This window comes from Vicugna pacos, chromosome 9, assembly GCF_048564905.1.
Source record: "Vicugna pacos chromosome 9, VicPac4, whole genome shotgun sequence".
In the NCBI taxonomy this organism is placed as follows: domain Eukaryota; kingdom Metazoa; phylum Chordata; class Mammalia; order Artiodactyla; family Camelidae; genus Vicugna; species Vicugna pacos.
This window is the reverse complement of record NC_132995.1, coordinates 45,290,881-45,318,423: the sequence shown is the minus strand read 5'-3', so window position 1 is coordinate 45,318,423 and position 27,543 is coordinate 45,290,881. Positions and strand designations below refer to the sequence as shown.

The 27,543-nt window shown below is 47.6% G+C and overlaps 2 protein-coding genes and 3 non-coding genes across 7 annotated transcripts in view; 2 read left to right on the top strand and 3 right to left on the bottom strand.

Annotated features, from left to right (window-relative positions):
• The window catches only part of LOC102527176 (protein VAC14 homolog), a 94,823-nt gene extending 74,162 nt beyond the window's left edge, over positions 1–20,661 (bottom strand). For both annotated transcript variants that reach the window (XM_015235507.3, XM_031680803.2), the window contains exons 1-9: positions 20,268–20,661; positions 7,939–8,089; positions 7,464–7,631; positions 6,372–6,434; positions 5,786–5,893; positions 5,178–5,287; positions 4,764–4,870; positions 3,641–3,775; positions 3,044–3,196 (exon numbers count right to left, since the gene is read on the bottom strand). In XM_015235507.3, the coding sequence (XP_015090993.3) occupies positions 3,044–3,196; positions 3,641–3,775; positions 4,764–4,870; positions 5,178–5,287; positions 5,786–5,893; positions 6,372–6,434; positions 7,464–7,631; positions 7,939–8,089; positions 20,268–20,371 (1,099 nt within the window). In that variant the 5' untranslated portion in view covers positions 20,372–20,661. The remainder of the gene's footprint in view (positions 1–3,043; positions 3,197–3,640; positions 3,776–4,763; positions 4,871–5,177; positions 5,288–5,785; positions 5,894–6,371; positions 6,435–7,463; positions 7,632–7,938; positions 8,090–20,267) is intronic.
• Positions 1,944–2,014, bottom strand: TRNAG-GCC (transfer RNA glycine (anticodon GCC)). The gene has a single exon. It is a non-coding gene; the product is annotated as a tRNA-Gly (tRNA).
• TRNAG-GCC (transfer RNA glycine (anticodon GCC)) lies at positions 10,215–10,285 on the top strand. The gene has a single exon. It is a non-coding gene; the product is annotated as a tRNA-Gly (tRNA).
• Positions 10,921–10,991, top strand: TRNAG-GCC (transfer RNA glycine (anticodon GCC)). The gene has a single exon. It is a non-coding gene; the product is annotated as a tRNA-Gly (tRNA).
• Positions 20,662–23,226: 2,565 nt separating the features above from the next.
• LOC107033121 (protein VAC14 homolog) overlaps positions 23,227–27,543 on the bottom strand; it is a 39,980-nt gene continuing 35,663 nt past the window's right edge. For both annotated transcript variants that reach the window (XM_072967688.1, XM_072967690.1), the window contains exons 6-7: positions 25,272–25,324; positions 23,227–23,436 (exon numbers count right to left, since the gene is read on the bottom strand). The gene's annotated coding sequence lies outside the window, so the exon portion shown is untranslated. The remainder of the gene's footprint in view (positions 23,437–25,271; positions 25,325–27,543) is intronic.

Genomic DNA, 27,543 nt, shown 5'->3' with positions numbered 1-27,543 from the left:
GGAGATATTAGTAATATTTTAAGTAAAATGAGTAAAAATGACACATTGTTTTACTTTGCAATTCTGGGATTCCCAGTCAAGCCGAGCATCTTTGGTTGTCCTTTTGTATCAATTTCCAGATTTGGGAGCCCCTGGGCCTGACTCCCCTAATTACTTGCTGTGTGACCTTGAACAGGTCACTTGCCTTGGCCTCCATCTCCTCACCTTTATAATGGACTAAGACCAGTGCCTGCATCAGAGGCTTGTTATGACAATAAATGAGCTAACATTTGCTAGGGGTTTAAGATGAATAACCTGACCCACATCTATATTTATTTCCTAGGAATAAATTCTTAAATGTTTAAGGTTTTTGATACACACAGCCAAATGTATTTGCCAGATAATATATTTAACTTGTTTACTCTCTGCCTTCTCTCAGTAGGAATGTCTCCATTTTCCCCTAAATCTCTCCAGAGAATGTGTATTTCCTTTATAACCAGAGTGAAAAGTGGGGGTGGGCTTAGGGAGAGCTGAAGTGAAGGAGAAAGAAAAGATCCAGGTCAAATAACTTTCACTAAGCCCAGCCCAGTGCCCCCAGTGCTCCGTGACCATGCCTGATATCACATGATCACTCATCTGCAGATCTGTCCCTGAGCTCCTTGCAGGCAGCATCTGGGTCTGATTCACTTGCATCTGCAGTATCCAGAGAGGGTGCTGATACGTGCAGTCCCGTCAAAAGCTCTGCAAATGGGTGGATTCCATTACATGCTCACCAAAGGCGGTCACTAGCCCTCCACCAGAAACCATATTTATAGCTCTGGTCCTCACTCAGCACATGAACTTCCATCCCTGACCCTCTATGATCCCTCATTTAGGACCCACAGGGGATCCATTACTACCTGGGCAGTGCTGAAGCTAAAAGACAAAAGAGTGAAAGCCCTGCCCCTGACAACCTTGCTAAGTAGAGGGTCTCATTATAAACATGAATTAAAACAGCTGACACTGAAACACCTGTTCTTTAGAGTGTTTGACCTGTGCTATGTGTTAAGAGCTTCACATGCAAAAATCTTCAGAATTCACAACCACACTACAGGTCTGGTATTATCATTGTTTCATTATTTAACAAGTAAGGAACCCGAGGCTTAGAAAGGCCAAGTGGCTTGTCTAAGGGCCACAGAGAGGAAGTTAGCAGGGCCAGGACTCACAGGCAGAGTTCTGAGTGCAGAATCTAGGCTGTGACACCTGAGACAATCAGGGACGGGGAGGATGCATCGAGCGCCCAGTAACTAAGAGTCACAGAAAGGACTTGTGGACCCCTCAAGGGGGCAGGGCAGAGCAGGAGCCAGAGCAAGTGAAGGGGGCTGGGAGCAGCATGGCACAAACGAGGGCCTGGCTCAACTGGAGCCCTGTGGTGAGAGGTGAGGGTGGGGCACATGCATGTGCAGGTGTATGAGTGTGTGCTCAGAGGGCCTGGCTAACAGGCCTCACTGTGGGGCTTGCCTGGTGGTGTGCAGTGGACAATGCGGTGTGCTGTGGGATGCACAACGCTGGCTGCATCAAGGAGAGGGGCTGTAGTTCAGCGAGACCAGGCAGGTGGTTCCTGCCTTCGCCAGGATGGAAGAGAGGAGCAGAGTAAGAGTAAGCAGGAGGCTGGATGAACCTGTGGACTGAATAGCTAAATCCTGACTCTCTTGGCTTGCTGGCACCTTCTCCTGGCACCTTGGTAAAATGCTGGTTAATTACAAGCTGAGCGAGTCTGGAGTGGATGTGGAGCCCCAAAACCAGCTGCTGCCATCTCTGGGAACTACTATAAAGTGAGCTTTGCATCTGCTGAAGTGCTGTTTATGAGGCAGTAAAATCTGGAGCCAAGCTGCCTGAATGTATCCTGATTTAGGATAAGATTCTCCTGAGCTGGGAGCTGTTTCAAGAATGCTTAGGAAGATTGTCTAAAAGGTTAACAGAGCTGCATTGGCCGAGAATCGAACCCGGGCCTCCCGCGTGGCAGGCGAGAATTCTACCACTGAACCACCAATGCTCCAGCTGAGAAGTGTTCTGCCCCCAGCTGTTTTGCTGCTTCAGCTCACAGTGGCATTAGCACTGCTGTAACCTGACACCTGAGATGGTCCTGTATGGAATGCTGCTTATTCTACAGACCAAATCCATGGGAGGAGGCCCATAGGGCACATGTGCCTGACATTCCGCTCAGATATTCAAAAGAAGCCTGAGAAACGCAAGGGGAGAAAATGCTTTAGAAATTCTTTTGGCTTCTGGGGGCCAGACCTCAGTCTGTTGGCCTTAAAGATTTCACTAGCATCTGCGTCAATTGACTCTTCGGCTGATTCTGCAAAGAAGAACGTCACCCTAGAGCTGATCAGTGACCTCTCAGTGAAGATAGAGGACCACGAGATTAAAAAAGTCAGAGTTCTAGGTAACATTTAGAGAGTCAAACTCCAGGCTCCAATTAATAATAAAAGTGGTTTATTCACATTACAGATAAACAAGACATTAATTATAAAGGAGTTTGAAAGGAGAGCAATGGAATTCCCAAGAACTAAATAAACCAGAGCTGGAGCTTTATTAACCCCCTCACCCTGAGAATGACTGGCACAGCAAAGGCAGCCAGCTTGTGAATCGCTGGATGTCAAGTGAACCCTGCAGCCAAGACTCAAGTGAATCCTGCAGCCTGTACTCCTGCCATGCTCCAAACCCTTCTATGTTGACTGTAGCTAGACCCAGAAAAACATTAAGAAAAGCATTAATGGTCTTTGAGGCAGTAAGAGTTAAGAGCTATGGGTTCTGAGGCAGACGGCCATGGTTCAAATCCCGCCTCTGCCACTTAGTAGCTGCCAGATCGTCAGATTCTGCTGGTGTTACTTACCTTCCCTGAGCTGATTACAGAATGAAGATAGCAGTTCCTCCTTCACTGGGCTGTTACCAGAACTAGGAGTTAAGACATGGAAAGCAGCCTTGGCTGGTTAAGTGAGGCCGCAAGTTAAGATCTACAACCTCTGGTTCCCAGTGGCCCTCTCTGGACGGTGAGGGGCGGGAGGCAGAGCCCACTTACCACTGGCTGTCCCCTCCTGCTTTGCCAAGGAGTTGTCGGGGTTGGGCTCTGCCTGCTTCTGCACCACTGGCTTTGGCTCGTCGGGTTCGTCATCCTCAGGGGTGACCAGCTTCATTAGGCTCTGGTTGCACACATTGGCCACCTCCTTGATGCCTGAGTCCACTGATGTAAGGAGCAGCCTGACCCAGGGGTATGTTAGCGGGCAGATAGGCAGGCTGAACTGAGTTCCCATTCTCCTTGCCACACTGGTGTCCCCACAAAATATCTCCTCATAAGGCCCCTTCCTGATGGACCTCCCAACAACAGGATGTCCACCACCCAGGTGAGGCAGTGAGAGCTCAGAGAGTTGGAATCTTGGGACCTGGGAGCTGCTCCAGAACTGTAAATAATCAAGTGAGGTCTGGGAAAGGCAGCATCCCTGGAGCTGCCCTGGCTCTCCCTGTCCATGTTCAACTCCATTTCTTGCTGCCTTGATGCCAGGGGCTATCTGGAGGTGTGATAAATCCTAAGGGAGCCCTCACCCCCACTCCAAGGTCTTGTAACTTCATGGCCCCATTTGGGGCTGCTCTTGTTTCCTTTCTCCAGAGTGAAGGATACTTTTCTTGCGATCATCGTAGGCCAGGCAGGGCAGGACGGCGGTCAGGATCCCAGAAGAGTAGGGCAGCATCACCCGGCCGGCCAGCTGGATGAACTCCCGCATCCAGCACATAGCTGTCAGCTGGATCAGGTCATCTGGAAGAGGAATTGGCTGGTTCCAGAAGGATCAGCCGGAGTGCTCCCTCCCTCTGACCATGCCCACAGATGGGACTGGAGAACTAGAGAGGACCTGAGGGCATGCAGGGCTTCGACCCTCACCTATGCTCTCTCACCCTTGCTTCTTCCTTCCAAAGGTACATACAAGTATCAGGTTGACATGGAACTGAAATCTTTCGGCAGACTGTAAAAGCAGCCACAACTCTCTACTCACCCCTGGGTCCATGCCCCCACAATGGGGCTCTGCAGCTCTTCTCATCAAGAGGTGGAGTTTATTTCCCCACTCCTGCTATCTGGGTTGGTTTTACTACTTTGGCCAAGGTAAGTTAGTAACAATGGTGGTGTGCCTGGTTCAGCCTAGGCTTTAAGAGGCCTTGCTCAAGTCTACCATGCCTTTTGGAATCCGCTGATGCTACATGAATGCACCTGGCTGGCCCACTGGATGAGGAAACACCTGGAACGACCATTCCTGTTGCCCCAGGTGATAGCTGGCCAATTGCCAGACATGAGTGACACCATCATGGACAACCCAGCCCAGCCTCAGCTGGCCCTCCAATTGACTGTAGGCACATGGTCTGGCCCAGCCCAGCCTGGCCCTAGTGAGTAGGGCCACCCAGATGATCTGCAGACCCAGGACAATGACAAGTGACTGCTGTGTGAAGCAATTATATTTTGTGGTGGTTTGATACTCAACAGAAGCAAACAGATACATGACCCCAACCTCCAAGCATTTCAGTTCACAGTGCTAATGCCAAGCTTGACAGCAAGAAGGCCTCCAGATCTCACTCTAAGGTCATACCAAGTGAAAGGGCCTCCATGTTGGCAGAGAACCGGAATCCCACAGGGACCCACCGTTCCAGGATCCACTGTCACATTGATTCACATTCCCACAAAGACTCTCTCCGAGATGGTGAGAGAGAAGGTGCTTCTAAGGAGGGTGGTGGCCTTGGAGCCTTGACACACTCACCCGTGGTCTGGCAGTGGATCACCAGGATGTTAGCCATCTCAGCAAACTTAACACTGGAGGGGTTCTTCTTAATTTCTTTCAAGAATTCTCCAAGGACCACCTCACACCTACCAATGAGCAGAGGAGAAGGGAAATAGCACACGCCAGCCAGGGCTGGAGGAGCCTCCACCAGTGCCACTTCTGCTCTGGGTCACCCACCCAGAGGGGGGAATCACATTTTATGAGATACACTTGTCAGATGGAAATTCCTCAGAGGCCGGGGATGGATGAGCTCTCAGCTCCTCAAAGTGGGAAGCACACCAATCAGGAGGAAGAGAGTGAATTTTGTCTTCTCCCGCTGCTGCCTGTCTGTTGGATATGGGGTATACATATGCACTGAGGGCTTTGGCAACCTGCCCCTCCCTGCTCACTCACATTTTCCGAATCTCTTTGCCGTTGTCGCCCAGGATTTGGAAGAGTCCATCCAGGATCTCCGGCAAATAATCCAGCAGGTTAATGTCTGGCACAGACTCCAGAACCAGGATCTGACCCAGGGAAGAAACCAGCAGGGAAAGTCACCAGCCCAAGAACCTGCATCTCCTCACCCATCCTCTGGGACTGGCCAGTGAGGAGGGGCGCTGCTGAGACAGCTTTTCAGGGAATTGAGGGGACCCACAGGGGAGAGGGTGCAAGCAGCTGTTCTTTCTGTTCAATGTGCAGGGCCCCAAGGCAGTTCAGATGCCCAGGGGAGGGGGGAATGCATGGGAAAGGCAGGCAAGATTAGAAGAGGTGTGACAGCTGGAAGGAGTACTGTTGGCTTCAAGGAGGAATCTGGGTGATTTTGAGGACAAGGAAAGAACTATATGCTTTCAAAAATGATGGGCTTTGGGGGCAGAGCTGAATAAGTGTCACTGATTCCTAGCCGGATAACAATGAGGCATCTCTGCAGCCACAGGAAATGCCCAGGGATGACAGAAAGCTGACTTTACTCAAACAGAGGCTCGTTACGTCTGAAGAAAGAGTGTCAAGGGGTCAGATCTTACCCAGGAGATGATGAACTGCCGGGCGTACTGGTTGTTAGAGTAAATCCTCTCTCGCAATAAAGGGATGAAGCCCACCAGGTCGAATTTGTTGCTCTCCGTCACAATGTCCTGTGGGTCAAAGGCATGTGAGCTGCTGGGGGCAGGGGTCGCCTGAACCAATCCCTGGCCAGGGCTGGAGCCAGGGGTCAGGCGGCCACGGAAGATGGCAGAGCCTGAGCCAGGCAGGAGAGGCCCCCAGAGCATCCATCATACAGTCTGAAGGCAAAACCCTACCTACATCTCTGTGGTCTGGATTGAACGCTCTGGTGAGCTTAGCATGAATGGCCCATTTCATTCCCCTCACTGGCTGCAGAGTAGGGCTAGCACGAGGGGACTTTAGGGGTGATAGAACAGTCCTGCATTTTGATCCTTCTGGTGACATAACTCTATACACTTGGCACAGAACGTACACTGTTTCATTTACTGTACGTAAATGAAAAACATTTTTTAAATTGGGCAGAGTGTGCCAATGATAGAATTTATAAGCTGTACAGACAGATGAAGGAAAGAGATTCTAAAAATAAAAGCGGAGACCAAGTACAAATACCTTTAAGAGGCGGTCTAGGAGCTCAGATCCGCTTTTCACATTGGGGTCTGGGTCAGCAGCCAACTACGAGAGGCACAGAGGTGGAGAGAGGGTCACAGTCAGTATGTAAGACAAGGAATCCACTGAAATCCCACCGCCAAGGCCTTGGTGTGGCTGGAACGTCACAGGGCACCTCTTTCGGTGCACCGGGAAGAAAGTACGGGAGGCAGGGAGGCAAAACGGAACCTGGCAAAGGCGCCAAGATGCAGTGGACCCCTGACCTGGTCAGGTACCTCTGGACGGGACCCGCTGCCACCGGTCAGGTGGCTGCTTCCCGGTGGGCTCCCTCAGGGGTTTTCAACCTAACAAGGCTGGGTCCCCTCTCCACTCCCGGAGAGGACGGAGCAGCTGTGAGGCGGATCCTCTAGAAAAGACTAGGGCCTCAGCAGGGCAACAAAGCTTCAGGGAGGGAACCCCGAGAAGCAAAGGGTGAAGCTGAGGCTGTTAGGGACCCCGAAGCCTTTCTAATAGAGCTTTTCCAGAGCCTGTGCTCTCCTCACAGGGGAAATGCAGTCTGCACTATGCATTCACCATCTTCACCTTCGATAAGGGAAGTTAGTGCTTTTGTTTTCTTTCTTTTTCTTTTTCGTTTTTGTGGGGAGAGGTAATTAGCTTTATTCATTTATAATGGCAGTACTGGGGATTGAACCCAGAACCTCATGCATGCTAAGCACCCACTCTACCACTGAGCTGTATCCTCCCCCAATAGCGCTTTTCTTTTCCTTGAAAATTTCTTTTTTTTTACTTAAAGTATAGTCAGTTACAATGTTTCAGTTTCTGGTGTGCAGCATCCACAGTGCTTTTCAAATGACTGGTTTTTGACTCTCCAGCTCCTGGTGGACTGATGCTTTCATAAAATGAAATGCAATAAAAAATAAGCTAACAGAGATATGGGGGGGAAAACAAACATAAATACAAGCCCGTTTAAAACATGTATCATTAGATTCAACAGACAACAAGTCTCCCTGGCAGCAGGTGCTGATCTGCTCCGCTTGCCTCTGGGAAAAAGGTGGGTGGGACGAGCTCAGCCCAGCTAGAGTGAGGAGCGGTCACCTTGCTCAGCCCGTCAAAGAGCACGTTGAAGTGGGGCAGCACGGCGCCGCGGGCCACCTTCACGATGTTGTAGAGGGCCTCGCAGGCGTAGTAGCGCAGCCTGCTGTCAGCGTCATTGAAGCAGGTCAGCACCGGCTCGATCAGCTCTTTCAGGTAGAGCCCCGAGTCCTGCAGTGGAACAGGAAGAGAAGCAGCTTAGACTGGATCAGAACCCAGGCCCCAGGCCCCAGGCCCCAGCCCCCAGCTCCCACGGAGATGCTCAAGCCTCTGTGTGAGGGCAGGGCTAAAAGACCCTCCGCAAGTCAGCCTCCCAGCATAGGGGCCGTGCCCGAGAACCAGGCGGCAAGGCCAGAGAGCCAGCCTTGCTGGCCTGAGGTGGGGAGAGGATGGCGAAAAATGACAGGTCTGTAAAACCCTGCTGGGTCAGAGTCAAGGCCATGGCTGGTGTGTCTGTTCCTCCAGGAGAAAGGCCTACCTTGCCCAGTGCGATGGAGCAGGCGGCCAGGCCGATGAGGCCCCCTTTCCTGCTGTGGGGGTGCTGAGACAGGGCAAACTCCTGAGACAGGGTCTGGATCACATGTTTGATTTGCACGGTGTTGTTTTGGGCCACGAACTCCCGGACCAGCCTAGAGAGAGAGAAGAGAGGGGTTGCAGGACCAGTAGGATCAGGCTGCCCTGGCTGCTGATGACTCTGGGACCTGGGGCAGGGATGAGGCAGGGGGAATGACCTGTTTAGAAAGAGGAATCTGGGGTCAGGCATCTCAGGGCAGGCCTTCCCCAGTTCTGCTGCTGACTGGGAGGTACTGTTGTTTCCCTATTCTGGGTCTCTGTTTCGCTTGTCTACAATGAGACCAGAAACAGTGGAGCAATCTCACTTCATGGAATCTGAGAGAACATAAGTAAACGTCATGCTGGGGGCCAAAAACTGCAGTGCTCCACCATTTTCATTCAACATTTGCTCAGCCCTCCATTCATGCACCAAAGAGGTTCTCTGTGTCTGTCATTATTTCCAGGAATGGCACTGAACTAGGCCCAGGTCCAACAGGCAAGATCTAGACTCAAACAAGTATGTGTAGCAATACAGACTAAGCCACACCGCAGAAGCAAGAATGCCATGGGCAAATGTCTCTGGGCTGAGTGGGAGGTGCCATATGAGTCAGATTTCGGAATCATTAACAAGCATTCTCCTGGTAAAAAAGGAAGGCAGGGGAGCTCAGGCACAGGGAAGAGCCTGGTTAAAGGCAGGGGTCCCTGAAAGGCATAGTGTATTTAGGGGAGGGTGGAGTTTAGCGTGTAGAAGGAATGGCTAGAGACAGTTAAAGGAAAAGATGAGCTGGTGAAGGTTTCCAGTAGTGGGAGTGACACTCTCAGGTCTGTGCTTTGATGTGGTACCTCTGGTGGCATCCTGGAGAGGCTGCGCTGGGGGAGGTGGGCTGGTTTGACAGGAGACTGAAATATCCGCACAGGAGAACACCACAGCTACAGGGTCAGGAAAGGGGCCCAAAATATGACTGAGGCAGTAGGAAGGAGCACCGAGGGACTCTTTAAAATTAAACAGAAAAACATCAGGAGCCCATGTAATATGGGAGAGGACAGGAAGGGGAAAAACACCTGCAAGGTATCTACCTGGGGAGTGATGCTAACAGGGAGAAGTGGGGCTCTCTGAGGGAGGCAAGGCCTGTGGTCACTCTGGGAGTGGATGCTCCCAAGGCAGGCCCTGGCCAAGTAGAGGCAAGCAGAGGGAGGCCCAGCTCCAAAAGGGACCAGTGTCTCTTTCCAGAGCCCAGTGGACACGAAGACAGACACACTGCCCTTCAGAAGCTCATGGTGTCTCTGTGGTAAGAAGCCTCATGTGGGCAAATAGTGGCACGAGGGGCCTAGATAAGTGATGGAGAGCTGTGGCTAGGGTGTCAGGGACGCCTTCCCAGAGTAGGAGTTGAGCTGGGCTTGGATGAGGTGGGGAGAGAAGGAAGCAGAGGTGTTCCAGGAAGGAGAAAACGGTGTGAGGAACTGGGACCAGTCTAGCAGCTGAAGGTATGATGAGGGTGGTCCAGAGATTTCGGACTTTTTGAAACAGCTGCTGGGTCTCACTGTCAAATCTCTCTGTGTCCTTTACGGCAGGCATACTAACTTGCCTATGGCATAAATGGGGAAGTTGGCTCGAGGAATTTTAAGGACAGTCCAGTGCAAAAGGTATCAGTTTGTGTGCTTCCAGCTCAGTGTTAAGAACCTGTCAGTAATTAGAGCTGTTTAAAAGAAATGTGTTGTCCTGTGAGGCGGTGACCACTCCTGTAGAAAGGTTGTTCAATGAGGGGTTTCAGGACTTGATAAGACTCAAGCCAGTAAGTTGTAAGGGGCACCTATACTGTGAGCACTAGTGAACCAAAGAAGCCTGGCTCCTGAGCTGGTGGATGTGGGAGCAGGGATGGGGATTCCAGGAAGGTGCGGCACAAATGGCCTGTGAGGGGCCTCTTGCTTTGATCTTTATAGGGTGTGACTTCACCAAGGCCACTCCAGGGGGCCGAGGGCTATGTTTGAACCAAGGGCCTCAAGTGGAAGCCAGTTCCCCAGGCCCCCACTCTTAAAGCAGGGTAATAAGGCCCAGCAAGGATGGTTCTAAAAAAACCTGCTGGATTCCCAAACTGGACAAACAGACTGGATGAGGCCCAGAGATGGATCATAGCTCCTCTGTAAGCATGGACAGACAGCCCCTTGAGAAAAGGTCTGCAGATGGGTCAGGGAACAGCCGAAGCATTGGTGGTTCAGTGGTAGAATTCTCGCCTGCCACGCGGGAGGCCCGGGTTCGATTCCCGGCCAATGCAGTGCTTTTTTTTTTTTTTTTTTTTTTGTGGCCTTTCCTGGCAAGCTCTCTCAGAGAGATCCTGCTGGAGGAGCCAGCTTCTCAACCACACCCTGCCTGCAGCAGCCAAGGGTGCTGTGAATCTCTAAGCACACTTCCCTGCTTTGTGAGCAAGAACAGCAGCTGGGTTCTCCAGAGAGGCACTAATGGCTGTGGGGTCAAGGCCTTCATGTCCTTCACCACTAAGGGGACTCCTGCTGCACCCCATCAGCCCTGGTGAGTCTCTAGCAGGAAGCTGTGGTGAAGCCTGAGAACCATAAAAAAGCTCAATACACGATGTGAACGTGGAATGGGAGGGCCCACACATCAGAAGGAAGGAAGTCACCATTTAAGTCTCAGTGTGTTTTTTGCTACTGAGAAGCACTTGAGCTCTAGTTTCTGTCCTGGGGTCTGATGGCAAAGTAACTTCACACCCACACCCCACCTCCACCCTCACATACCTGCCTTCTCTTGCCTGCTCTGGAGCCTAAGCTGTTCTGGCAGCTGTGCTGATGTGGCAGCATCAGAACATGGTCTTATATTCTGTGAATCAGCAGAGACAAGGAGACTCAGGGCAGGGGTTAAAGGGAGGTGCTCACACAGCTGCTGACAACTGGAGCATTGGTGGTTCAGTGGTAGAATTCTCGCCTGCCACGCGGGAGGCCCGGGTTCGATTCCCGGCCAATGCATCAGCCAACTTTTTCATAATCTTAAAAGACTGGATTTGAGATTTCACCCTGCCCAAAGCATTTGTGAATACACTCTGAGAACTGAGAATTACTTGTCCCTAGCTTGTTTTATATACCTGTTTCCTAAATTCCATAAAGATGTAGAACTTGTGTCCCCTTGCTCTTAAGGGGGGTCACCAAAGCCACTGAAAGCAGGGTGCCTCCCACTCCTGCCCAGACAGCCTGTCCAGGGACTCTGGGGAAGCCAGGCCATGTTTCTGCTCAGTACAATTTAGAGCAGCCCTGGGAATAGGAGAAACAACACCCATGAGGCTTTGGCAGGGGAGCCAAAGAAGCTCTATCCCCGCCAGTAGCACAGACCATCTTGGAACCACCTGCTCGCCTGTCTCCTTGTTTCAGGTCACAAGTGGTCCCTGAGCAACTGGAAAGGGTCCTCCTCTCCATTTGAGAGCCAGCACAGGGACGCATTCCCTGCCCCCTTGAGGGGCTCTTTGCCAGGATGAGGCAGAGGGAAAACAAGAGAGACCTCAAGAACTTTTTTGCGAAACAGAGGGAAAGAAAAAGACCAACCTGGTGAGGAGGGGGCAGGAGAGAGAGCAGGGCAAGCATCTTTGGTGCAGAGGGAATGAGGTGTGGCTTCATGAGGGCCAGCTTTTGATAGGGGTTCTGAAGGATGAGTAGTGTTTGTTCTGTAGCTGTTCAGGACCAGGTAGCCCAGACAGAAGGAACAACATGAACAAAGGCTCAGATGAGGGAGGGAGGCACTTGGTTTGGCAAAGCAAAGGACACAGGTAGGGGAGAGGTGGGTGACAGGGCCGGAGAGGTAGCTCCCAGTCACATGCTCAGCAAAGGAGCTGGAGTTTGCTTCTGGTGGCAGTGAGCAGCCACGGAAGGTAGGAGTGACTTGCAGTGGTGGGTGGTATGGACTTGAACAGCATTTAGGGAAGTTTGAGGACTACAAAGGCTAACAGACATTGAACAGTGAGAAGGAATGAGGAATAGGGCACTAATATCAGGCGACAGCTGGCAACTGTTAACAGGGTCTCCTGACGCAGGGAGGAGATGGACAAGGGGAATGTCTGTGTTCAGCACTCTCCGCCTTCCCTGTTCCCTCTACATCAGCTGGAAGGCTTCCTCCACCTCAAATTCTACAAGGGCACAACTCAGGGAACCTCAGGCCACTACAAACACAATGGCCCTTTCAAGTCCCAGGCCCCCCTTGGAATCCCAAGTCTCTGCCATATGCACTCTTGCACTTGAGGGAAGAACAATGTCCATGGCCAGGAAAAATGGCAAAAAATGGTTGTCTCTGAAGGGGAAACCCTGAGGATGTGTTTTCATCAACATTATCAGCCACGAGAACACTGTGGGTCACACCCAGGGCCACAGCAGGAAGAGCTATCCCACAAATCAAACCCACACTCTCTACGTGACACTCAGGGCAATCTAGACAGGGCCAGCAATCTCTCCAGTCTTACTGCCCGGCTTCCCAGCACAACCTTCTGCTCTAGCCAGATCCACCTCCTTGCTGGGCCCTGCTAGTCTACTCCTTCGACACCTCCTGTGCGCTCCACTCTCGGGGAAAGCTCCCACTCATTTCCACATCCTCTCCAGCCTTCGAAGTCCAGCTTAAATCCAACCCCCACTTTCCCTGACCAACCCAGGAAGGATCACTACTTTGAAAGCTGAAGGACTCAGTGACCCCGAATCCCATACCCAGCAATGTAGCATCGAATGTCATGGATTCCTTCTCATGTGTTTCATGTTTCCAGCTCCACGTCCTTGGTAAAGTCCTTGAGGACAGACTAATGCCATGATTCTCTGCCTGTCTAGTGCCAGCCCTCTCCCCACTTCTACATCTCTGCACACGCTAAGTGAGGAATCAGTAAGCATCTGCCTAGGGACTGATCTATGCAGGCTGGTGGGGCTAAAGGACCAGTTGTAGAGATACAGGCAGGTTCCCTGTGGAGGGAACCAGTTGTAGAGATACAGGCAGGATAATGTGGAGGGTGGACTGCTGATCTACATCTAACTTGTTGCATAAATTAGAATTGTATTTGGACAGGTCTAACCTCTAGTTCATAATTCAAGTTAGCGGGGACAAAGGGCACCACTACTGGGATCTCAAAACCCAAACTGAAGAGGACCAGGTTCCCAGAGCTGTGGCTGGGGACAGATGAAGATGCCAGGATGTGACCTGACATGGGTCTGCCAAGGGGTGATGGATGCTCCAACCCTCGGAGTGCCTCAAACAGACCCCATCAGCAGAACATGGCCTCTCTACTTCACAGGGAACGTGCAGAGAGAAAAAGCTACTATAAAGCGAAGCAGAGGGAATTAAGTTTGAAATTCGGGTGCCCCCAGGTCCAGGACTAGTCTCTCTTCAAAAGAACAACCCGTCTCCTCTTTCATCTATTGGTTGTGAGCCACAGGTTGGGGATCTGAAGCTGAACTAGTTTTAAGTTAATATTTGACCCAGAAATTTACAATCACAAATCTCTGGGATCTTCATTGACTTACTGATCAATGTATCAGAGAAGAGATCTGCTTCTCTAAAAACCCTGGCTGAAAAAGGGTACTCTAGAGATTGCTCAGAGCCTCCATCCTCAACCCGTCAGAGGGGTCCCATGATGGCAGAAACACCCATTCCCCAAGAGGCACAATCCCCAAAGGGGCCAACTCCAAGCTCTTGGCACTCCTCTCAGCTTCACAAAGTGCAACATCCCACTACTTTGCCCCTGATTGGAGAAGGAGCCACAGACAGGCCAGAATTATCTTCTACACAAGGAGAATATGGCCCCACACGGGACCCTAGGCCTCTGTAATGCAGCCCTGGGACAACCACAGTCCACAGGAGGACTGAGGAGCTGAACCCTTCCTAAACACACACTTTAAATTTAATTTCAGGGGTCCGTTACTCCTCAGAACAAATTTCTTCTTTGGTTGTTATTAGCTAATCTTCCAGATCTGAAACACAGCCACAGGGGAACCCAGTGCCTTTCTCAAGGTTAGAGCAGCTGAACCTTGACACCTGCAAAGCCCATCCTCTCAGCTGCATACCAGTGCCTCCTCCCATCTTCTTACACCGAGTCAGCTGCAAAGGGCACACACCCAATCACAGAGGGTACTTCCCTTCTGCAGAGCTCAGGCCCCAAAGAGAATGCAGCTTTCTCCACTCACTGTCCCCACTGTCCAGCGTTCATACATCTCTGAAGCGTTCCTCCCCGACACACGGGGTGTACAGATGAGGGGCATTGTTGAGATGTTGCAGTGAAGGTCTAGGGCTGGTCTTCTACTGCGAAGGCAGGAAATGAGTAACCATTTGCTGAGCACTTAGGACACACCATGTAGGGTGCTGGGTGCTGTACATGTGTTATCTCATTTCAACATGAAAATGGGCCACGGAACTAGGTTCTACAATACCCATTTTACAAATGAGGAGAACGGAGGCTCAAAGATGTTAAGAAACATGCACAAGGTCACATGACTTACAGATGGTAGGTGCAGAAATCAAACCTAGGTTTTTCTGACACTGGGTCTGATATCCACCATGTTGTCCTGTCCTCCACTGCAAACATCATGGCTCCTGTCTGTGGGTGCCTCCTGGGTGCCAGGCACTTCACATGCATGATGTCGTTTATCCCAACCCCATTTCATTTGAGGGATGTCCAGCATGTGGCAGAGGTTGCAGGCACTGCATACACATTCCTAGGTCTTCAGAGGGGTGAGCTTCCCTTGGAAGGTGGGACTAGTCATTTCAGTGGCTTTGCATTGTTTTTAGAGAATTAAATAATAAAAGAACACATGTAATGTGTTCTGCCCTGCCTGTGCTCGTGAAACAGAACAAAATCAGAAACAGAGACACAGACTGATCTCATACACACTATACAAGATCAGACCTGTTCACTAACTGTTGACTGAGAACCTGCTTTGCTCCTGGCTCAAGAAGGATAGAAAGATAAACCCAGAGCTGCGTTTATTCCTGTGCTGGAAAACTCTGAGCCTGGACATTAGGCTGCCTTTTCCTTCCTGGTGAGTCCAATGGTCCATCCCAGTTCTCTAGGTAATGTGCTGTATTTAGGAGACACATCCGGGCAGTGATTTCCCAAAGAGAATCTGGGTGAATGTCTTCTCCATCTACTTTGCTGAGTATTTAAGTAATTTGGTTTCCACCTGCTCACTAGTCTCCAATACCTGAACAGGAAAAGCAGAACATCTGACTCTGAGGAACGGCTTCTGAGGAGGCCTAAGACTTGGTTAAGTAACAAAGTATACTGAGCACCTGCTGGACATAATCAGTGGAAAAACTGTAAAGGAGAAAGGAGTCAGAGACACCAGGAGGCATGTTTGGAGCTCAGGTGACAATCACTGGGACCACTTAATGAGTGTTTCCCTCACACTGCCACCAAACCTACAGGCGCTCTTAGTTTTTAAAAATTGAGATATAATTCACATGCCATAAATTCACTCTTTAAATGTGTACAATTTGTGTGTTCACAAAGCTGTGTAACTGTCACCACAATCAATTTTAGGACTTTTTATCACCCCCAGAATAAACCCTGTGCCCATCTGCAGTCACCCCCCATGTCCCCTCACCCCCAGGCAAGCACTAATCTACTATCTGTCTCTAAGGATCTGTGTAGTCTAGGTATTTCACATAAATGAAATCATACACTTCATGGCCTTTTGTGACTGGCTTCTTTCACTTAGCATACTATTTTCAAGGCACATTTTTTTCTTTTCCTTTTAAGATGAGATACCTGAGGCACAGAGAGGTTAAACTCCAGGTCACAAACTCAAACGCTTACAGGGGCCAGGCAGGCGACACAAGTGAGAACAAGGGAGGTAAGAGGGGTTGTGGCGAACCTGCCAACACAGGAGGCAAACTGGGGAGCCATGTCCTGGTCAGGGGAGGAGGGTGGACCCCCAGGTCCCCTGATGTGCTGTGTGGGAATGTAGGCCCCACAGAGACACATCTTTCTATTCCTTAAGAGGAGACAGAAACCCAAACTTCACTGTGAAATTTCTCAGTATACCCTGAGATCTGGGCCAAACTAGACAGGCCTGCTGGCAGGACGCAGCCCCTGGCTGCCGGTCTGTGACCTCTGATGAAGCAACTTGCTGAGGTCCCACTGCTAATAGAGTAGTGCTGGGTGGAATTCTGACCCACAATCCAAAAGCTGTCTTAAACCTCTTGGTAATAGAGAGTGTCTCCTTACAGAGGTGGTAGGCTCCAAAGAGGTAGGTCAAACTCAGCAGTTCAACCATGATCTGATCACAGAGCCCTAGGGACCCCTCCCCACCCACCTTCCTGGGCAGGCAGGGACGGGTCATTCAGGAGCCCTAATCCAGAGTTCCCCCTTGGGCTTCGGGTTTCTCAGGGCATGTGGCCTGAGCACCTACATTTGCTGGCTTTGGGAACTCAAAGATCAGGAAAACCAGAGCTTGGTTGTGAGCCCATCTTTGGTTACTGTGAGGGGAATCGGCTCTCCCAGCCTGCAGTGAGGGGCCCTGCCACCACAAGGTAGGGCACAGTCCACATTTATGAGAGTGCCTGCTGGCATTTCTCCCCCTCACTGGACTCTCTTGGAAAACTGAGCCTTGGGTCTTAACCAATCTTGTCATCAGGACTGATCAGTGACTATATCTCCTGAAACCAAGGGCCCGCCAAACCTGAAACAGTCATTCTACAATTTTAGCCAAAGTACCTTATCCCTGAGAAAGCTGTGTGGGCATGTTGGAGCAAGGCTGTCGGGTAAAGCTCTCCAGGACTGTGCCAACAGGCCCACACATTTAGCCATCAGATACTGGTCACTTAACACAGCATGCTTGTGTGATTCCGGGGGTCTTTCAGTTGAGCTAAGCACCCATCTCTGCGTTTTTAGTGTCTGAGAGTCTCATCAACAAGATTAAACACCCTCGTCTTATTAGGAATTTTAATCCCGCACTTGAACACTGTATGCAGTACTGGCTCTGTTACCTGAGCAGATAGATTCCAGGGTTCCAGAAAACTGGAAATGGTGGTGAAAACTTCCATGGGGATGTTCAAGTAGGAAATTTCTTTTATTAAGTATATGTCCTCTTTCTGGCAGGGAAAATCATTCATTGTAGGGGGGAAGTATTTTTAGACCGATGAACCTGGATTTTTTTTAACCTGGTTCTAGCTGTGAAACCTTGCAAAGATTATTTAACCTCCAAAAGCCTCTATCTCCTCATCTGTGAAATGGGGTAACACTACCCAGCTTGTAGGGCAGCTGTACAAAATAAATGAGATGAGGGTGTACAATGGCCAAATCCTCCTCCTCCAAACAGGCATACAGTGCTTTACACGTAATCAGTTTTTAAAATGGTCAATGTTATGGACTGAATTGTCCACCTCCCTCCCCCAATTCATACAGCCTGGTGTCAGTATTCCAACATAGGGCCCAGAGGTAAGAAATTAAGCTTAAATAGGTCATAAGTATATTCCAATCATAAATCATAAATAGAATCCAATCTACTTATAAAGATCATTGTCCATATAAGCAGAGATGGCAGAAAGCTCTCTGGGGAAGCACAAATAAGGACCTGTCCGTCCCTGAGCAATTTGTGAAACATACACTCTGAGGAACATATCAAACAGGGCACTACTCATTCCAAATATGGCTGAGGAAGGCCAGAAACTGAATGTAGAGTCTTCTAGGCCAGTGCTTCTCCAACTCTCAAGTGTACACAAAGCATCAAGGGTCCTGTGAAAACGCAGATTCTGATCCACAGGTTTGGGGTGAGGTTGAAGAATCTTTCTAACAAGTTCCCAGGTGACCCTGATACTGCTTGCTGGTCTGCCGGCTACAGTTTGAGTAGCAAAGTCCTTACACTGCAATGTTACTTCCCCACTGAAAACCTATGGTCATTTATTCATTCATTATTTATCCATAAATGCCAATTGTCAAATACTGCCAGGCACTGTGCTAGTTGCTGAGGATAAATAAAAGAGAGTCTCTGCTCTTAAATAGTTTCTATGAACCAGTTAAGGCCTGAAGGAGTTTTTCTGACTTCCACAAACCAAGGACTATGACAAGTACAAAATGAACCCCATTAAAGACAAAACCCTTTCAGAACAGCCTGTGGAGTGAGAGCATTTACAGAGGTTGTGCTGGAGGCAACAATAATGCTGAGATGAACACCTCCATTCAAGGACTCAACTGATGACTCAAGCCCTGTTCCTCAGAACCAGAACAGGTGATGGACTAAACAGGGTGTCACTGTAGCTTCAGCCAATAAAACCGCGGACTCAAAGACCCGTCTATACATCAGCTCTAGGTCTCCTCCTCAGTGCAGCAATACTCATCATCACATTTTGCTGGCACTGATGAGAGCCAGCAGTGAGAAAAGAGAGCACTCAAGATAGCAGTGATTGATGAGCGAAGCAACTAGGTGGTTCTGTACATACTGAAAATTGGAGCTGATGGGAGGGTCCTCTAAGCAAAATCCAAACCCTGAATTGAGGAGGAAACTGAAACCCAAAGCAGTTAAGGCAGCGCTCTCAACCGGGGGCAATTCTGTGCCCCCAGGGACATTTGGCAATGTCTGGAGACATTTTTGATTGTACAACTGATGGAGTGCTCCTGGTATCTAGTGAGTAGAGACCAGGGATGCTGCTAAAAATCCTGTAATGCGTGAGGCAGCCCATCACAACCAAGAATTATCTGTCCCAAAATGTCAGTACTGCTGAGGTTAAGAAACCCTGAGTTGAGGATTTTGCCAGAGGTCAAAGAACGGGTGACATCACACAGACTAGATTAGAGCACTCTGCAGTGATGGAAATGTTCTAAAATGTGCACTGTCCATTATGGTAGCCAACAGCCACACGTGGCTACTGAACATATGAGTGGTACAGCTCAGGAACTGGATTTAAAATTTTTATTTCTCTTTCATAATTTAAATGTAAATAGCCATGTGTGGTCAGTGGCTACCCTACTGGACAGGGCAGAACTACAATCCATATTTCCTCACCCCCAGACTGGCATTCTATCAGTTTCACTGCCTGCTTCTTTCTACTTTTCTGAAATCACCCACCCACCTGACTTTATCACAAAGATACGACTGGAAAAAAATGCAAATGTAAAATGACAGTGAAAAATCTTAGTAAAATGTTCCCAGTGAAACACCATGTTTTGTACATTGGGAAATAAAGCAAAATGTCAGCTCACGGTTACACATACAATAGTCCCCCATTATCTGCAGTTTCAGTTACCAGTGATCCATTGTCGGTCTCAAAATATTAAACGGAAAATTCTAGAAATAAACAATTTGTAAGTTTAAACTATGTGCCATTTGAGTGGTGAGATGAAATCTCACGCTGTCCCACCGGGACGCAAATCATCCCTTCCTCCAGCATATCCATGCTGTATATGCTACTGCCCCACTTGGTAGCTGTCTGGGTTATCAGATTGACTGTCCGGTATCCCAGGGCCTGTGCTCAAGTAATCCTTATTTTACTTAATAACCACCCTGAAGTGCAAGAGTAGTGATGCTGGCCATTCGGTTATTCTCTTACTGTGCCTAATTTATAAATTCATCACAGGTATGTAGGTATAGGAAAAAACCTAGTATATATAAAGTTGGATACTATCTAAGGTTTCTGGCACCCCCTGGGTGTCTTGGAGTATCCCCCACGGATAACCAGGTACTACTGTACATGTAATAAGACTGCAGAAACAGGTCAAATTCCTTCCACTTCCACTTGCAGAGAAGGGTGATATGACAGAGAAAATAAACAGCCCTCCCAGCTTTGAGATCTTGAGGTTCTGAACCTGGTTTCTCCATTTGGTCAACTAACTGTCCCTTTCCCTTCTTAGAAGCTGGGTAAGAAATGAGGCAGGTCGACATCACTACCAAAGTCTCATGCTTCCCACCTCCCTCCCGTTACAGAGGCTACACCGAAGACGCACCATGTGCCAGTCCCTGTGCTAAACACCACGCATACAGTATGTCGCTTCATTCTCAGGGCAGCCCTAAGCAGCACACAAATATCAGGTTACTTAATTCTCAGGGCAGCACTTTGGGACACTAGGAAGTTAAAAAACTTGGCCTAAGTCATGCAGTCAGTCAGAAGCGAAGCTGGGACTCCCAATCTCCTGCTCTGAAGCACTGCGCTAATGACCTGGAACTTGGAGTGGCGACAATGGTTGCAAAGGCATGGGGATCTGCCCTAGGGAACCAGACCCTTGCAAAGCCAGTGCTGGGTACTGGCTCTGCTACCCACGCCCCATCCTGGGTGCCGGAGACTCTTACTTCTCGATCTCCAGCGCTGCCACCTTCCGCTTTTCGTACAGCTTGTCATTGAGGGCCCGAACGATGTTAGGCGTGAGCGGCGCGAAGTCCTTCTCCGGGTTCATGGTGGCAGCTCGGGCGCTCCCGGGAGCGCCGGGATTCCTCAGCCGGTGGCTGCCGGGGCCGCGCCGGGGCTAGAGGAGTCTGTGGCTCCGCGCTGCCTCCGGCGTCGGCTCATGGACCACGCCGCCTCAGGCCGGCATGTTTCGCTCCCGCACCGCGCCCCGCCTCGCAACTAGGGTCTGCACTCCGTTCCTACACACCTGCTCCCAGCCACCCACCTGCTCACGAGACCCGCTCCCACCCGGCACCTGCGGCTCTCAAGGGGCAGCGGCCATGTTACTCGTATCACGTGACTCGCAACAGCTTCCGCCTTCCGCCTGGAAGACCCGCCCCTGGCCAACCACGCCCCCGCATGGTAAGCCGCAGGTGGGTTGGCCACGCCCCAGTTGCTCACATGCCCTTTTTTAGACCCCTGCAGTATGAGTCTTGTTTTAGTAGCGCTTGTTGGGAACTATGTCTCATGCACTCAACTGCAGGCGCACGTGGGGTCTGTAGACTTTCATAATGAAGGGGCTCTTGGAACCTGACTTGCTTAGCATAATTTATTTCATATTTACTGAAATCGACTGTTCATTCAAAACTTAGTCATCAATTTCCCATATGCCAATGTTTCGCAAATTGGAGTAACACCATCTTGATTTTCACCATATTCTAGCCACTTGTACTATTATTTTAAAAATATAATTTACAAAAATATTAAATTCCTGATTTAGTCTTGCTATGCCTCAAAATCATGGGTTTGAATAGTGATATATTTTTCTAAAACACATAAATTGCAGTTAAAACGGAACTATCTGCCTAACACCTAAAATTTCAGGTACCAATAGTGGCTGTCACCCCATCATTTGGGACTTGGGGTGTGTTTACCATGCTGATACCTCGGAGGGCTGGGTTACAGACAGCATAAACCCCGATTGTACTGAGTGCAGGTCTCCAGATGGACCCACTATAAAGCAGCCCTTCCACGTGCTTTGAAATGTCACACTAAATGGTGGAACAGAAATTAATCTATGTGACAAAAATTTTAAAAAGCATTTTATGGATGTAGAGTGGATAAAAGCGCAGTACCAGGGAGATATAGCAGATTTCCTTACCGTAAGCTTCTGCATAGGACAGGTGTTAACTGAACCAAACTTGGGTCTGTTTGCCCACTTTCAACAAAGCCAATCTACTGACACCTGGTTGTGGTGAAGAAAACCCAGCGTTTACCACAGGGTATCAAATAAGGAGTCCAGATAGCTAGTGCTCAAAAGTCCCAAATTCTCTATAATAATTTCAGGGAGAGGTTTTTAAAGACAGTTGAGGGAGTAGAGTTGAGAGGTGTGTGATCAGCTTGTGGACTTTCTTCTGACTGGTTGGTGGTGAGGTACTAGAGAGTCAACATCATCGATCTTCTGATTCCAACCTGTCTCTGGTTTATGTGCTAGTGGGCAGCATACAGTTAACTTCTTCCACCTGGAGGGGGTTTCAATATCTACAAAACAGCTCAAACAATATGGCTCAGAATATCATCTATAGCACTTGAGGAGGAACTAAAGGTCCTTGATTATGTTTAATGGCTAAGATACTATTATTTTGTCCCGCTGGACTGTTTTCCTTTCTTTCTGCATTTTCTCTTTTCTCTGATTAAATTTATTCTTTGAAACTCAGGGAATGACTAGTTTGATCTTTGTAATGATTTGGGCTCAAAGCACCTGCCCATCTTACCATCAGAATTATGGGAGATTAAGAACTCAAGTTAGAGGTTTCAGACTGCTACAGAAAATTTAAAAATTCAGGTCTTTGTTCATATACCTGGTTCAGGTGGAATTTGGAGGTCACAAAGATCCAGAATTTTAAACGTAGTGGTAACTCAAACTGCACCCAGTATTTAAAGACTACACAATGCAGTAGAACACTCACACAGTAGGAAATCACTTTATGTTTAAAGAGTCAACTTTTCATCTTTTTCTTTTTGTAGTACTCTCTCCTTTTGACAAAGTGGACTCAGAATTTCCATTACCCATTATATAACGAGGGGGTGATGTTACCACATTGTTGCCTTGGGGCAACTAACACTTTATAACTGGATAGGAAAATCGTTTGCTGAGAGATAAGGCTAAAGGAAACGGAGGCCGCTGGAGTGACCATAGCACACATCCGCAGTTACTGTCCAGGAGAAGGCCACAGCCTCAACGTGGTCCACCTAACTGGAGCGCTTTTTCAGCGGAGTCTCGCCTTTCGGCTGTAAGTCACCACAGCTCGCCCACCCAGACGCTGTCGTCTTGGCAACGCCCTTTGGTCCCACCCATCCCATCCGTTTGTCTCGCCCACCGCCCTGTACGTCTGTGGCCAGCGAGGCTTCGATTGGTCCTTCTGTCCTTCATTCTGGGAGACGCTGGGGGCCGTATTTGAGTTTTGGCGCGGAGAGCTTGTAAGGTGCCAAATGGAGCTGGGCGTCTTGCTGGAGCCAGCAAACTCCGTGGTGAGAGACCCTGAGGGAGAATGACGAAAAGGGCGGCCCGGCCCGAGGTTCAGGGCGTTGAGTCAAACAGGCTGCCTCCAGATGGGAGACTACAGCTGGGCTGCGGCTCTCCCTGAGGCAGGCCCCTCTGTTCGCCTCCTCCCAGTCTCTAGGTTCTTTCCTCGCGTCTGAGAGGCCGCGCGCCCGCCCGTCTTCTATCGGCCCTGTGGGAAGGCTCCTCTTGACGCTCCCTTCGCTCCTCTTTGAGGAGCAGTGTCTCAACTTCCTTCCCTCCCCAGCAGAAACCCTCCGACTCTGACGTGCTTACACCTCCCCCGAGCACACTTTACCCCTCCTCCCTCTTCTTCCAACCCTGACAGAAACTTTCTACCAGCCTTTGACAGTGTGGAAAAATGTCTCTTGAGCAACCTGGGGAGCGTCCCACACCTCACAAACTGAGTCCAGAACGTTCCTTATCTAGAAAGAGGGTGCTGTGTCCTCTTCTTCCCAAGTGGGACTAGTGAAGTTCCGGTGGAAATCAACAGGTGCAAGCGCTGGATAAAGCGCTATAGAAATGTCAGCTCTGGTCTCACTCAGTTGCTGACTCAGAATGATGATGGATTCCTGTCAAAAACAGGATTATTTTATTCTCGGTCGGGCCCTCTTCACACATACATTTACTATTGGCGTTATGAATACTGTCCAGACCTTAGAACAAAGCCAGTAGGTCTGTTGGAGTACAAACTGACGCTTGATCTCAATCTTCTAAAAATGGCTGTCATTTAATTTCAGTTATTTTAAGACTTGAAAGTTAGAAGGCAGTGGGGATTGAGAAGGCTGAAGCAGTTTTATTAGCATTATGGAACTAACCCGAGTCTGATCAGCTGCGCAGAGTAAGGCCAATCTACTGACACCCAGCTGTGGTGAAGGAAAGTGCAGCATTTATTGCAGGCACCAAACGGAGTCCAGGCACCTAGTGCTCAAAAGGCCCGAACCCGCTAATGGCTTTCAGGGAAAGTTTTTTAAAGACTGGGTATTGGACAGGGTGGCTGGGCATATGATTAACTCATGGACATTATTCTGATTGGTTGGTAGTGAGGTAATCAGGAGTCATCACCATCAGTAATCTGTTTTAACCAGCCTGGGGTCTACGTGCTTGTGGTCAGCGTGCAGTTCACTTCTTCCAACTGGTGGGGGTTTCAGTCACTGCAAAACAGCTCAAAGGATATGGCTCAGAATATCATCTGTAGCCCTTGAGGAGGAGCTAAAGGTCCTTGACTTTATCTAATGGCTAGGCTATTATTATTTTGTCCTGCTTGACTGTTTTCCTTTCTTTCTGCATTTTCCTCTCTTCTCTGATTAAATTTATTCTTTGGAACTCAGATAAGGCCTAGGAGGCTAAAGGTTTTTGTTTGTTTTGTTTTTTACAGACCAGAGGCAGGAGAAGGACATAGTGTGTGTGTGTGTCAGGGGGGACTCTGTCCCGGGAAGGCCGCATAGGGTCCTGCTCAGTTACATTTGTAGCACAATTTTCAAATGAGCACTGAGTTAAGAATTTTAGAGAAGTAACTGAAATGCTTTCTAAAGTTATAGGAAGGTCTTTCACAGATTAGAGTATGAGCACACAGACATATAAGAAATAAATTAATAAGATTTTATATCCTGTCTTTTTGAATTACAGTAACAAGTAGTAAAATCCTTGATTAACATTAAATGTTAAAATAATTTGTTGCCTTAATTTTTTGGATGTTTTATATTAAAATAATTTTTATTGTGAAATTCCACTAGCATGTCCTGAATATAATTTATATTGCCAAGCATTATTTTTTTCATATTAGAAATTTAGTTCACCTGAAACTTAGTTTTATGTATGATGTGAGAAATGACTTTAACTAATTTTTTTTCATTGTTCTATTGCTATTTGGAAAACCATGGCCCATGGGCCAAATCTGGCCTACCATGTTTTTGTAAACAAAATTCTATTGGAACACTAGCACATCCATTTGTTTACTTGTTGTCTGGCTCCTTTTGTACTACAGGATCAGAGTTGAGTAGTTGTGACAGACTACATGTGCTTCAAAGCTTAATATAATTACCATCTGGCCCTTAATGTAAAAAGTTCGCCAACCCCCAAAATAGGACATCCTTTCCTCACTGAATGGATAATACGTTCCTATACAGTTTCTACATATATGTTTGCCTTTGTTTTTGAGCTTCTCTAGTCTGTTTCATTTAATTTCTCTGTTTGAGAATTGTGTCCCGTCAAAACAGATGTTCAAGTCCTAACCCTTGGTATTTGTGAATGTTATCTTATTTGGAAATAAGGTTTTTGCAGTTTTTATCCAAGTTAAGGTAATGTCATAGTAGATTAGGGTGGGTCCTAATCCAGTGCCTGGTGTCTTTATAAGAGAAAGAAGAAAGGAGATTTAGATACAGAAACACAGAGAGCAGATACATACCCAGGGAAGATTCTGGCCATGTGATGGTGGAAGCAAACATTGGAATTATTCAGCTGCAAACCAAAGAACACAAATGATTGCTGGCAACCACTAGAAACTAAAAAGAGGGAAAGAGGGCTCCTTCTCTAGACTTCAGAGGGAACATGACCCTGCTGCTACCTTAATTTCAGACTTCTGGTCTCCAGAATTGTGAGAGAATAAATTTCTGTTGCCTTAAACCTCCCAGTCTGTATGCTGTCCTAATACATTCTACATCTTCATTACTTTTACTAGGCACTACTTAGTTCCCTACAGCAATTAGCAATAAAATACTTAAAATGAAAATGACTGCTAGGCTTGCTGGTGGGACATAAATTAAAAGAGAAACCAAAACACTGTAGGTAAGATTACTTGTTCCTGCATAATGGAGGAAAAGTTAACCTAAAATGCTCTCTGTTACAAACATACATATATATCATATAAAAAGAAGTCCTCAAGGTCCAGAAACAATTAAGGTGCTAGGAAAAAAAGCAATAAACCTGTAGGCTCATCAAACCGCCACTGAGAGTAAGAAGGTCTCAGTAATCTAGGGGCTTGAGTTTTAGAGGCATACAGCTTCAAGAGATGAGGTCTTGGAGTCCTTAAGAGTCTAGTGGTTAGAAATTAGACCCCTGCAGTTGGCCTGGCTTTGTTTAATATAGCAATACATTAGCAATTAAAAATAAATTATCTTGATACTTACCATCTTACTATTTGTCTCATCACTTTTTCCCCTTTCTTGTCTTCTATTGGATTGATTTTTTAAAAAATTAATTTCATTTCCCCCTCTGTTCTATAATCTTTTTTTTTCTTTTTCAGTCTTATTAGGTAGAATTGTTACAATTTGACTGCACAAATACAATATATTGCATGTAAATATATACAATATACTGCACATATGTTTTTTAGTTTACATCCTGATCATTGTTTCTAAGAACAGTTTAGAGCTTTAGCTTTTTAAACTTACATATATATCAAAGGAATAAAGCCAACTACAAAATAAGAATCAACAGAATGCAGTAATGCAATTATAAAGGACAGTCAAATGTGCTTACACATATTCAAGAAATCAGTCATCTAAGTTATAAGTAGTTCATTTGTTTCTTTTTTTTTTTAAGATTCCACATATAAGTGGTATCACATGGCATTTTTCTTTCTTTTTCCGGCCCACTTCACTTGGAATGACGATATCCAAATACATCCATGTTGCTGCAAATGGCATTTTATTATTTTTTATGGCTGAGTAGTATTCCATCACACACACACACACACACACACACACACACACACACACACACACACACACCCCACATCTTTATCCAGTCATCTGTTGATGGACATTTGGGTTGTTTCCATATCTTGGCTATTGTAAATAGTGCTGCTATGAACATTGGGATGCATGTGTCTTTTTAAATTATATTTTTCTCCATCTATATGCCCAGGAGTAGTATTGCTGGATCACACAGTAAGTCTATTTTTAGTTTTTTAAGCAACCTCCATACTGTCCTCCATAGTGGCTGCACCAATCTACACTCCCACCAACAGTGTAGGAGGGTTCCTTTTTCTCCACAGCCTTTCCAACACTGTTTGTACACTTTTTAATGATGGCCATTCTGGCTGGTGTGAGGTGACATCTCATTGTAGTTTTGATCTGCATTTTTCTGACAATTAGTGATGCTGAGCATTGTGCCTATTGGCCATTTGTACGTCTTCATTGGAGAATTGCTTATTTATGTTTTCTGCCCATTTTTGGATTGGGTTGCTTGTTTTTTGATATTAAGGTATATGAGCTGTTTGTATATTTTGGAAATTGGTCCCTTGTCAGTTGCGTTACTTGCAAATATTTTCTTCCATTCTGTAGGTTGTCTTTTCATTTTGTTGAGGGTATCCTTAGCTGTTCTATATTCTTGATTTATCAAATCTATTATTACATTTAGTCTTATTTTTTCATATTTTGCTGTTGTTTTATTTCTAGTTTAAATCCTCTAAGATGTTATTATTATTGTAGATTTACCTTTTTTTGTGACTTTTCATTCCTTTCTATGTCTCCTAGCTTTCACTGGTGGGATGGTTTTCCTTCTGCCTAAAGAATGCTCTTCAGTATTCATTTGAATGTGGATTTGTTGAGGACAGATCCTCACAATTTTTCATATATCTGAAAAAAAAGTCTTTATTTCACCTTCATTGATGAAGGATAGTTTTATCAGTTATGGATTGATAGTTCAATTTTCCCATTGCTTTGAGGGTGTAATTC